At 42.5% G+C, this 12161-nt stretch overlaps 1 protein-coding gene across 27 annotated transcripts in view; it reads right to left on the reverse strand.

The window, feature by feature from the left end:
* The window catches only part of OBSCN (obscurin, cytoskeletal calmodulin and titin-interacting RhoGEF), a 238535-nt gene that overhangs the window by 162181 nt on the left and 64193 nt on the right, over positions 1-12161 (reverse strand). For 23 of the 27 annotated variants that reach the window (XM_055539448.1, XM_055539536.1, XM_055539504.1 and 20 more), the window contains 2 exons: positions 7722-7997; positions 3771-4046 (listed from right to left, as the gene is read on the reverse strand). The exons of 1 other annotated variant lie outside the window; for it this stretch is intronic. In XM_055539448.1, the coding sequence (XP_055395423.1) occupies positions 3771-4046; positions 7722-7997 (552 nt within the window). The remainder of the gene's footprint in view (positions 1-3770; positions 4047-7721; positions 7998-12161) is intronic. 3 more of the 27 variants (XM_055539530.1, XM_055539422.1, XM_055539394.1) reach the window with 2 other exon arrangements.

Here is a 12161-nt window from a genome sequence, read left to right on the forward strand (position 1 = left end):
GGTTGCCATTTCCTTCTCCCACGCATGACAGTGAAAAGTGAAAGTGAAGTCTCTCAGTCATGTCTGACTCTTCGCGATACCATGGACTGCAGCCTACCAGGCTCCTCCATCCACGGGAGTTTCCAGACAAGAGTACTGGAGTGGGGTGCCATTGCCTTCTCCAGTCAGGACGGCAGCCCGGGGCAAAGAAGACCTGGATGGGGAGGTAGGAGGGGGCTGGGCAAGAGGATGGTGGAGCTGGAGACTTCTCAGGCTCTGCACCAGCCCTGTGCCCTGCAGAGGCCTCCCTGCCTTTCTCAGCAAGTGACACAATTCACACATTCTCCCACAGGTCCCTGAGAGCAGGTCCTGGGTGGGAGGTCCTGAGAATGGACTTGTTCTCTGCTCATGACATCTGCAAGTTTCAAGGCAACGACTCCCCACCCTTTCTAGATGGTGCCCCAGTCTTCTCCATACAATTATGCGGGAACTTTTCACCCGCAGTCAGTGGAGGTGGCTGAGGCTCGCGCCCTTGCCTACTCTTAGTACTGTCAGCTGGGGGGATCTGGGGGATGCTCGCACCTCCCCGTGGCTCTCTTTGTCACTGTCTGAGGAATGAAGAAGCGGAGCACCTTCCCCTTAGGACTGGGCTTGCCATTACTGTTTTCTTCTTCCTGGCGACACGAGTCAAATCTTTGCCCACTTGCCAATAGGAGGCGCTCTCTTTTGTTGATTCAACTCCGGCCAATTTTTACACATTTATGTGCCAGAGAATGACAAACAGGTAAACGCTAAGGATATTCCCAACCACGTGACTCGTATATTCACTCTCTGATCCAGTCCTCTGTCAAGTCAAAGTTTTTCCTTCCAATAGTGTGACAATGTCCATTTCTTCCCTTTGAGTTTAGAGCATTTGTGTTCTACTTAAGAAATCTTTCCTTACCCTAAGTCTTTGAAGAAACCATGTTATTATCTGAGGGGTTTTTTGGTTTTATCCTTTACTCTGAGGTTTCTAACCCACCCTGAGTTGACTTCTGTGTATGGTGTGAATTGTTAGTACAATTTAAGTGTTCTCTGTGGTTCAGTGATCCTGCCACCCTTTCTTTCTACAACATTTGCCCTGGACTTCCTGAACATACAACACAGTAACAATCGAAAGGTGTTGGGCGAGGGAGGGACGGTCGTGCCGGGAAGTCATTTATGAACTGCTTCTGAACTCAGTTTTCTGTTCCTCCAATGTGGTAACCATCCCCGCACTGGGACCCCTTTGTCTTGAGAACTGCAGCCTTATGATAATTCTTGACATCACATCCTGTAAAGACTCCCACTCTGATTTTCTGCAAGAAAACAACACATTGGCTGTGCCTTACCTTCGAATCTGCCTGTTTTTCTTTCATCTGACCCAACCCCAAAAAAACTGGTTTCGATTTTGATTGTTAATAAACATCTTTGATTTTTTCCCCTTGAATTTCTATCCATCTATTTCAACCTCTGACTGCCTCTCAAGAATCCCGAATAATGTCTCACACACAGACCCTTAGCAACTTTCGTCAGGCCTGGGAATTAGAAACATGATAAAATTGTGCTAGTCTAACTCTTTTACACAAATTTAATTTTCCAAGTGGTCCCTTCCAGGACTCAGATGTAGAAATAATTTCTGCATACTGATTTTGTTACACACTTAGCTTACTCAAGAAACAGATGCAACCTAATCATTTATCTCTGGGATTGTCTGAGTTGATTATCACACCAAATCCCATCTTTAGTTTTTCAAAACTCCTTGCCAATGATTTTATTCTCCTCCTTACTGAACTCAGTGGGTAGAATGGCCTGAGTGTGCCGTCCCTCACATCAAAGATTTCCAGGTATACCATAAGTGGGATGTTGTTGTTTTTGCCAGCATGCAATAACATTAAAAAGAAGATATCTTTTATACAGTCTACTAACAATTTTACGACAGAAACTGATGCTCAATTTCATCAAACGTTTTGTCTCAGTGTAAGACATGCAAGTTCATTCAACCATTTTATTCTGTACTCACGAGATGATCTTTGTGCATTTAATCCAACGTCAAGCTTTCTATCTATCAACGTTGTCAACGGTAATATAACATGCAATCCTGAACTATGACTTTCAGCACTGATCTCTACCCCTGGATACACTGCTGAATTCATTTTGTTAATGTTAAATTCATAATTTTGATACTCTCAGTAGTATGGCAAGTGGGTCTGGTATGTCATCCTCCCTTTGGCTTTACGGAGCGATTTCGGTATCAATGTTATGTTCTGTACATGAGCAGTTATGGAGGGTATCTCATTCTTCTCTCTCTAGGACCATCTCCAAGCATGGAATAACAATTTCCTGAAATGTTTATACAGTTTACCAGAGAACTACAAGGCTGACAAGCCTTTCAATATTTGTCCTATTGATTACAAGTACAAGTCCTCCAATTCTTTGAGTTTTCTCTATCTTTGCATGTCTGATTTTCACATATTTTACTAGGTTTTAGATTCATGCACTGGAGAAGGAAATGGCAACCCACTCCAGTGTTCTTGCCTGGAGACTCCCAGGGACAGGGCTGCCATCTATGGGATTGCACAGAGTCGGACACGACTGACGCAACTTAGCAGCAGCAGCGGCAGACACATTTTACACTTTTTCAAAGGTTTTTACCTTAAAGTACTCTTCAATGTGCTTCAGAAACCACATTGTACAAAGATGCACGGTGGAATCTGGGGTCTATACGCACCCACACATCCTGCTGCACCGGCACGGTCTCAAACCCTTAGGGGTTGCCACCTGGGAGACAATGCGGCACGGAAGCCCACCCCTATTCTGCATGAAGCCTTTGTTCCCAGAAGAAGAATAACCTGATTTCTTAGACTGCCCGATGTTTCGGCCATGAGAAAGAGACACTCAGTGACCACTAGGAAAATGCAAGGAAATAAAGGCTGCTTTGCCAGTCAGAGGCTTGCAGGACAGTAACTTCTTAACAGTCCACACTGATGAGGTAGAAATGACTTTTCCCTCCATTCCTAAATTCTTCAATGTCATGCCAAGAGGAATACTGACCTGAAACATCCAGCCGATTTCAAAACAAAGGAAAATCATATTTTATCCAAGAAGATCACCCTAAATAGCACAGGTGACTCTCTACCATCATCATTTCTTTCTTCCTGTCACAAGGCAGTGACAACAAAAAGCAGCCTATTTCTCGGTACCTACCAGCAACCAGACCTTCTCTACAGAGGAAAAGGAATGCAGGGCTCCCAGAAACCTCAAATTTCATCATCCAAAGTTTACTCCTAAGAGAATTCCAAGTAGGATTGTGTGGCCAATATTTTCCTTAATCCAGAATCGACCAAACTGAAACACCCCTGGCCAGCTGAGACCAGCATGAGGTTATAGACGAGGGTGAGTACTAGTTCTCAGGAAAGACATATGATGGGAGGAGACAATCATACCCCAGGCCTACGTCCACCCACAAACATCAGGGAGAGCCAGGGTCCTAACAGCAGGAACGGAAGGTTCTGGGCAGGTGCTAATAAGACAGAGTGACTGAGCCTCATCGGCAGGAAAGAGATGGATACAAACAGGTCCTCCTCTTTCCATGAGACCCCTCCCCATCCAACCTTCCCTGGAGCCAAAATGGGTATCAAGATGGGACATAGATGACTGGAAGGTGTGAAGTCCTAAAGGTTACGGGCAACTACACAAGTCTGGTGAGGCTAGAAGCGGGTCTCCTCATCACCTGCACACAGGCTAGCTCAGCATCCTCCTCCAGGACTGACCTGTGACGTCCAGGTGGAAGGAGACCTTCTGGCCCCCGGCCTCGCAGCTGTACTCCCCGGCGTCCACCTTGCCTGCCTGCTGCACCACCAGCCGCCTGGTGCAGCCCTTGGCTTCCACATGTACTTTCGAGCTGGAACTCAGCTTCTTGCCCTCCTTGTACCACGTCACCTCCGTCTGGGCCTGGGCCACCTCGCAGCTCAGCGTGGCACTCGTCCCCGCCACGGCCTGCACTTCAGTGCGTGCCGGCTGCTCCTTGGCAAACACCACCGAGGGTTCTGGGGACAGAGGGGGATACACAGAATCAGAGACCCCATCTCAGGCAGGACAGCAGCCCCGGGCAAAGAATAGGATGGGGAGTTAGTTGTGGGTGGGGTAAGAAGGAGCAACAGAACTAGAGACTTCTCAGGCTCTACACCAGCCCTGTGTTCTGCCGAGGTCACCCAAACTTTCTCAGCAGCAAGTAGCATGATTTATGAATTCTCCTCTGGGTCCATCCATGTGAGCTATTGGAGGAAGGGGTGGCCACTGGAACAGACTTGTTCCCTGCTCATGCCTGGCATGTGTTCCCCAACCCTCCCAGATGGTGTCAGTCCTTTCCATAACATTATTCTTGGAACTTTTCACCTGCAGTCCGTTTAGATGTCTGAGGCTGGCACCTTTGCCTACTTTTACCATTGCCAACTGGTGGCAATCTGGGGAGAGTGCTTACACCTCCCTGCGGCTTTCTCTGCCATTGTCTGAGGAATGAGTAAGCAAGCACCTTTTCCCCTGAGCACCGGGGTCAGCATTACTGTTTTTTCTTCCTGGTGACACTATTCAGATCTTTTACCCACTTACTAATAGGATGGGAACTGTGGGGTCATGACGGGGGCGTTCCTAGATGAAGCCCCGTCTTCCCCACAGAAATGTGCATGTTCTCATCGCAGTGACCAGGACTTGCTGAGGCTCCACTCCTGCCCACTCTCATCTTGGGCATCTGGTGGGAGTGAGTGTGCCTCCTGTGGCGTTCTTTGGCATTTTTCTCATGACACAAAGGAAAGAACCCTTGGTGATATTTTTGCTCACTGGTATTTGCTCTTCTGCATCGTCATTGTTCAAAGATTTTGTCCTCTTTTCAATAGCATCTTCTGTCATTTTGAGGACATTTTTATATATTTAAATGCAAGGCGCTGACAAGTATGTGTGTTCTAAATGTCTTCCACGTCTGTGTGGCTTGCCCTTTAGTCACCTAATACTAACTTCTGATGAATTTTCATGGTTAGTTTTAGTTAAGTATTTCAAATTTGTTTCATTATGGCTCCTGCTCCTGCTCCGTCGCTAGAACACTTGTATTCTAAGAAGTCATTCTTTATCCTACAGTAATTTACATCTCTGATTTTCCCTTCTATTCTGTGGTCTCTTCCCAACAGGAGTTGACTGTGTGTGGTATGACTTACTGGTCTAATCTCTTCTCTATGTGGTTAAATGGTTCAAGTATCATTTATGAAAACTATGTTGCCTCTATGCCTTGCACCATTCCATAATTTTTAAAAAGGAGAAGGGAAATGCGATTATTCAGGTCTGTGTCTGAAATTACTCTTCAGATGCTTTGGCCTGTGTGTCTATCTTTGCAACAAGACACTATTGTATTCATTACTATAGCTTTATAGTAGTCTTGATATTTGGTAATATCACCAAATATTTGCTCTCTTCAAGAGTGCATTGACTGTGTGTATGGTCTTTGCAATTTACTTGTCAATTTTCAAAGTCCCCTCTAAACAAACTTTTTTTTGGATTTTAATTTGTATTGAACATTTTTGATTCTTCTGTAGATTTCTATCAAACTATTTAGAACTTCTTGACTGTCTCTCAAAAAAATTCCAATAATCTTCCCCACCACAGAGCCTCTCAGAACCTTTTATTAGACTTATAATTAAAAAATGATTGCTTTGATGCTATTTTAACTCTTTTAAAATTTCATTTTCAACACGTGTGTTGCTACTATTAGACACAGAAGTTTGTTTTCTTCCTACTAACTTTTTCCACGGTAATCATTCTTAACTATCCTATTGTCTCATAACTTATCTTTGGGTAAATCGTATTATCTGTGAATTCCACTTTTGTTTATTCACACTTTTATATTACTTTATTTTTTCCCTAACTGTGCTGTAAAATGTTGGATAAAAGCAGTAACAGTGGGTTTCCTTGTCTGGTTCTCTATCTCACAGCAAAGCTTTCAAACTTTCACTTTTTTGTGTGCAATTAGCTGGATTGCCTGCAGAGTTGTTGATCAAATTAAGAAAGAATTGTTTCATTTATAATTCATTAAGAATTTTATGGCAAAAATTGATGCAAACTTCATTAAACATTTTTTCTCTATTTATAATGCCAAATCTCATCCAATACTTTACTCTGCATGTCATGAACAGAATGTTTTGCTAAAATTTCAAGTATTTCAACAATCTTGCACTTCTGGACTATGACTTTCATCACAGCGTATCACCAGTTATCCTCTTAATATATTATTAAACTTATTCTGATCATGTTTTCTTTCAGATTTTGGCCTTGCTATCCATAATAGATTGATAATAATTTCAATCCTTACTCCTTTCGTTGTCAGATATTGGTATCAGTGTTACACTATCTACGTGAAACAAATCAGAGACTGTATCTCATTTTTCTATTCTCCAGAAAAACCTCCATGAATACAGTTTTTCTTTTTAAAGTAGCTCATATAATTTACCAGTGGAACTATAGGGATTAAATATTTCTCTATGGGAAGATTTTTCATTATGATTCCAATTACTTAAAAGGTTTTAAGACTATTTGAGTTGTCCAGTGTTTCTGTGTCACTTGGTATATAATTTTCTAAGAACTTAATTTGTCAAGCCTTTCATATTTATTGTAATGAAAAAAATTGCCATATTCTCCTAAAATATCATTTTTTAAAAATACATGTATATTGGTATAGGAGAAGTGACTATTCCTCTTCAAGTCTAAATCTATAAATCAGAGTCCAACTAGAATTCTGACATACAATGTTCCAACAGACGACAAAGGAAATCAATATTTGCTTTGAAAAGAGAATTCCAGACCTCACATGTGCATATTTCAGGCACACATCAACCAATCCTCTGCTCTCTGTTTACTTTGAACACATATTAGAAGAAAAACAGACCTAGATGTGTGTATGTACGTGTGTGCTCAGTCCCTTCAGCCGCCTCTTTGTGACACCATGGACTACAACCCGTCAAGCTGCTCTGCCCCTGGGATTCTCCAGGCAAGAACACAGGAGTGGGTTGCCATGCCCTCTTCCCGACCCAGGGATGGAACCTGCATCTCCTGCATTGCAGGCAGATTCTTTACCCACAAAGCCACCTCAGAAGCCATGTAGATACACAGATAATTTCAATTTCCAGTGCAAGGAGAAAGAGTATCCAGAACAACTGAAACTCTGGTAAATCCACAGCTCATTCCTGAGATAAAGCAAGCACAACAGTGTGGTAGAAATTCCCCCTGCACCTGGTTTAATGAAATCCAAACATCAATCCTAGTGTGAACCCACACGCATTGCTGGGTGGGGCATCTAGGAGCTGTCAGGCCAGCCAAGAGGAGCAAATTCACATACCCACAGTTGAAAGGCATCTGGTTTACAGCAGACTCCAAGTGCAAGACAGAACCAGAGGCCCAGACACCAGGGAACACCCAGACGACCCTGGGCAGATGCTGGGAACTGACGACCGTGCATCACTGTGTGGAAACGCCACTCTGGGTTTACAGAATGCCTTTCTCCCTTCTGTTCACACCCTCCCATCCAGCTCCCTTTGCCCCAGCCTTGGGTATGAAAATGGGGGTGGGAGGACAGAAGACCAAAAGAGATGAAGTCTAGTGGAAAGATCATCGGGTCTGTCAGGGGTGCAAGCCTGTCCCATCACCTCCACACGAGGCTAACTTACTACCTCCAAACTGACCTGTGACGTCCAGGCGGAAGGAGACCTTCTGGCCCCCGGCCTCGCAGCTGTACTCCCCTGCGTCCGCCTTGCCCGCCTGCTGCACCACCAGCTGCCGGGTGCAGCCCTTGGCTTCCAAACGCATTTTTGAGCTCGAACTCAGCTTCTTTCCGTCTTTGTACCACATCACCTCCGTCTGGGCCTGGGCCACCTCGCAGTTCAGCGTGGCACTGGTTCCCGCCATGGCCTGCACTTCACTGCGTGCTGGCTGCTCCTTGGCAAACACCACCGAGGGCTCTGAGGATAGAGGGATACACAGGGTCAGAGACCCCATCTCAGTCAGGACAGTAGCCCTGGGCAAAGAAGACCTGGATGGGGAGCTGGGAAGCAGGGTGGTGGGAAGGAGTGATGGAACTGGAGACTTTTTCAGGTTCTGCACCAGCCCTGTGCCTTGCAGAGGAAAACTCTTTCTCAGCAGCAAGTCACACAAAACATGCATTCTCCCATAGATCCATGTCAACTGGCCTGGGAAAGGGGCTTTTGAAAAAGACATCGCCCCTGCTCATGACATCTGCAGGTTCACAATGCAAATGTCCGCCAACCTTCCGAGATAGTGCCCCAGTCTTCTGCACATGGTTATGCAAGGAACTTTTCATCTGAAATCAATGGAGATGTCTTAGGCTCAGCACCCATGCCTACTCTTACTCTCATCAACTTGTGGCAATCTGCTGGGAGTGCCTGCACCTCCCCATGGCTTTCTTTGTCATTGTCTGAGGAATGGAGAAGCTGAGCACCTTTCCTCAGGACTGGGTTCATCATTACTGTTTTCTTCTTCCCAGTAACACTATTCAAATCTTTTGCCCACTTACCCTTGGTAGACCCTCTCTTTTCTTGATTCACCTCTGGCCGCTCTTTATGGTTTAAATACCAAAGAATGACACATAGGTAAGTTTTAAGGATATTCCCAACTGTGTGACTCGCATTTTCACTTTCTGATTAAAACCTGTGATAAATCAAAGTTTTTCCTTTCAACAGGGTCACATTGTCCATCCCTTTGAGTGTAAAGTATTTCTGTTCTATTTAAGAAATCTTTTTTTACCTTAGTCTTTAAAGAAACCACACTCTCATCTGAGGGTTTTTTGGGGGTTTTACTTTTTACATTGAGGTTTCTAACCTACTACATGTTTACTTCTGTGTGTGGTGTGAACTGTTAGTACAATTTATTTTTTCCCTATGGTTCAGTGGTCCAAGCACCATTTATGAAGACAACATCCTTCCTTGACTTTTCTTACAGACAACACAGTAACAAAAGGAGGACACAGAGAGGGGGCTTGAGAGGGAATGGGGGATGAGAACCCATTTATGCAATGAACTGCTTCTGAACTCAGTCTTCTATTCCTCTGATGTGGTAACTATTCCTGCACTGGGATCCCCTTATCTTGAAAACTGCAGCCTTATGATAATTCCTGACATCAGGTCCCAGTATATGCTCCCACCATGATTTTCTTGAAGAAAACAGTGTATTGGCTGCATCTTGCCTTTGAAAAGTGAAGTCGCTCAGTCGTGTCCGACTCTTTGCGACCCCATGGACAGTAGCCTACCAGGCTGCTCCGTCCATGGGATTTTCCAGGCAAGAGTTCTGGAGTGGGTTGCCATTTCCTTCTCTATTCTTCCATCTGACCACTCACAAAACAAATTTAGTTCCATTTTGATTGTTAATAAACACCTTTGATTTTTTTCACCCAGATTTCTACCCCTTTATTGCAACCTCTGACTGTCTCTCAAGAATTTGAATCCTTTCCCCACTCACAGTCTCTTAGCAACTTTTATCTAACTCTTTCACACGTATTTCATTTTCCAAGCATTCCTTGCCCCCTTAAGACATAGAAATGTTTTCTGCATGTTAATTTTTTACACACTGATCCTATTCAAGAATCCTATGCAGTCTAATCATTTATCTTTGGGATTGTCTGAGTTGATCATCCCATCATCAGCAAATTCTACCTTTAGTTTTTGCCAAAACTGTTGGCAAGTAATTTATTTTCCTCCTTATGCAACTCAGGGGTTAGTCGCCTATCTGTATTGTGCCTCATGTCAAAGATTTCCTTGCCCATCTCAAGTGAGATGTTGTTATAGTTCTGCAGGAATTTTACATTAAAAATTAAGAACACTTTTATACAGTTCACCAATAGTTTTATGGCAGGAACTGATACTCAATTTAGAAAACTTTTTGTCTCAATGTATGACATTCAAGTTTAATCAACCATTTGATTCTGAACTCATGAAGATGGTCACATCTTTCTGCATTCAATCTCTTACTGTCCAGCTTTCTATTTATTCACACTGCCAACATTAAATTCAATGTGCAATCCTGGAATTTCATCACTGGTCTCTAACTGTGGATACATTGCTGAATTCATTTTGTTAGCAAATGTTATAATTTATTATTTTGACCTTGATATTTGCAGTAGATTTGTCTGGATTTCATTCTCCCTGCCTTTCTTGTGTGATTATGGTGTTGATGCTATGTTCTGTACATGAAGACAGTTATTGATGGTATCTCCTTTTTCTGTCTCTAAGATCATCTCCACAAGTATGGAAGAAGAGTTTTCCAGGAAATTTTGTATACCGTACCAGAGACCTACAGGGCTGACTTTTCGTTATTAGTCCTACTGACTGACAAGTCATACAACTCTGACTTCTGTCTTCTGTCCTCTTTCATATAGTTTACTAGAATTTAGCCAAATTCCACAATTTTTCAATGGTTTTATCTTAGAACACTCTCTTCTATTCTCAGAAAACCACATTCTACAAAGATGCATGGTGGTGGGACCTGGGGTATCTATACACACCCATAAATCATCCTGCCCTGATAGGTATTGCCACCTAGGAGTCAATGGCATGGTAGCCCAGCCCTATTTGGCGTGAAGACTCTCTTCCCAGAAGAATAACCTGATTTCTTGGACTGTCTTAAGTTCCAGCCACAAGAAACAGACCGTTAGGAAAATGCAACAAAATAAAGACTGTTTGAGGGACGAAAACTCCTGAACTGATTCTTTGAGGCCACCATCAGCTTGATACCAAAGCCAGACAAAGATATCACAAAAAAAGCAAATTAAAGGCCAGTATCACTGATGAACATAGATGCAAAAGTCCTCAACAAAGTTCTAGCATAGAGAATCCAACAACACATTTAAAGAATTATACATCATGATCAAGTGAGATTTATCCCAGAGATACAAAGATTCTTCAATATATGCAAATCAATCAGTGTGATACACCATGCTAACAAATTGAAAGAAAAAACATGATCATCTCAATAGATGCAGAGAAAACTTTTGACAAAATTCACCATCCATTTATGATAGGAAAAAAAAACTGTCCAGGAAATGGGCATAAAAGGAACACGCCTCAATATAATAAAGGCCATATATGACAAACCCACAGCAAACATTATTCTCAATAATGAGAAACTGAAAGCTTTTCCTTTCAGTTTAAGATCGGGAACAAGTAAAGTTTAAGATTGGGAACAAGACAAGGGTGCCCACTCTCACCACTATTATTCAATATAGTTTTGGAAGTCCTCGCCATGGCAACAAAGAAGAAAAAGAAATAAAAGAAATCCAGATTGGAAAAGAAGAAGTAAAACTCACTGTTTGCAGATGGCATGATTCTATACATATAAAACCCTAAAAGCACCACTAAAAATCTACCCGAGCTAATCAATAAATTTAGTAAAGTCACAGGACACAAAATTAATACACAGAAACTCCGTGCATTACTATATACTAACAATGAAAATTCAGAAAGAGAAATTAAGGAAACAGTTCCATTCATCATTGCAACAAAAAGAATAAAATATATAGGAATAAACCTATTTAAAGAAACATAAGACCTGTATGCTGAAAACTATAAGACACAGATCAAGGAAATCAAAGATCACATAAACAGATGGAGAGATATACTATGTTCTTAGATTAGGAGAATCGATATTTTGAAAGTTACCATACCACCCAAAGTCATCTACCAGTGGGTAGATTCAATGTAATCTCTATCAAGCTACCAATGGTACATCCATAGAACCAGAACAAAAAAGTTTCATAATTTGTATGGAAACACAAAATCCCTAAGCAATCTTGAGAAAGAAAAACAGAGCTGGAAAATTCAACTTTCCTGACTTCAGACTATACTACAAAGCTAATAGTCATCAAGACAGTACGGTACTGGATCAGAAACAGAAATGTAGATCAATGGGACAAGATATAAAGCGCAGAGATAAACCCACACACCTATGGGCACCTTATCTTTGACAAAGGAGGCAAGAATATACAACGAGAAAAGACAGCCTCTTCGGTAAGTGGTGCTGAGAAAACTGGATTGCTACATGTAAAAGAGTGAAACTAGAATACTTCTTAAAACCAGACACAAAAATAAACTCAAAATGGATTAAAGACTTAACGT

Source organism: Bubalus kerabau, chromosome 1, assembly GCF_029407905.1.
Source record: "Bubalus kerabau isolate K-KA32 ecotype Philippines breed swamp buffalo chromosome 1, PCC_UOA_SB_1v2, whole genome shotgun sequence".
In the NCBI taxonomy this organism is placed as follows: Eukaryota; Metazoa; Chordata; class Mammalia; order Artiodactyla; family Bovidae; genus Bubalus; species Bubalus kerabau.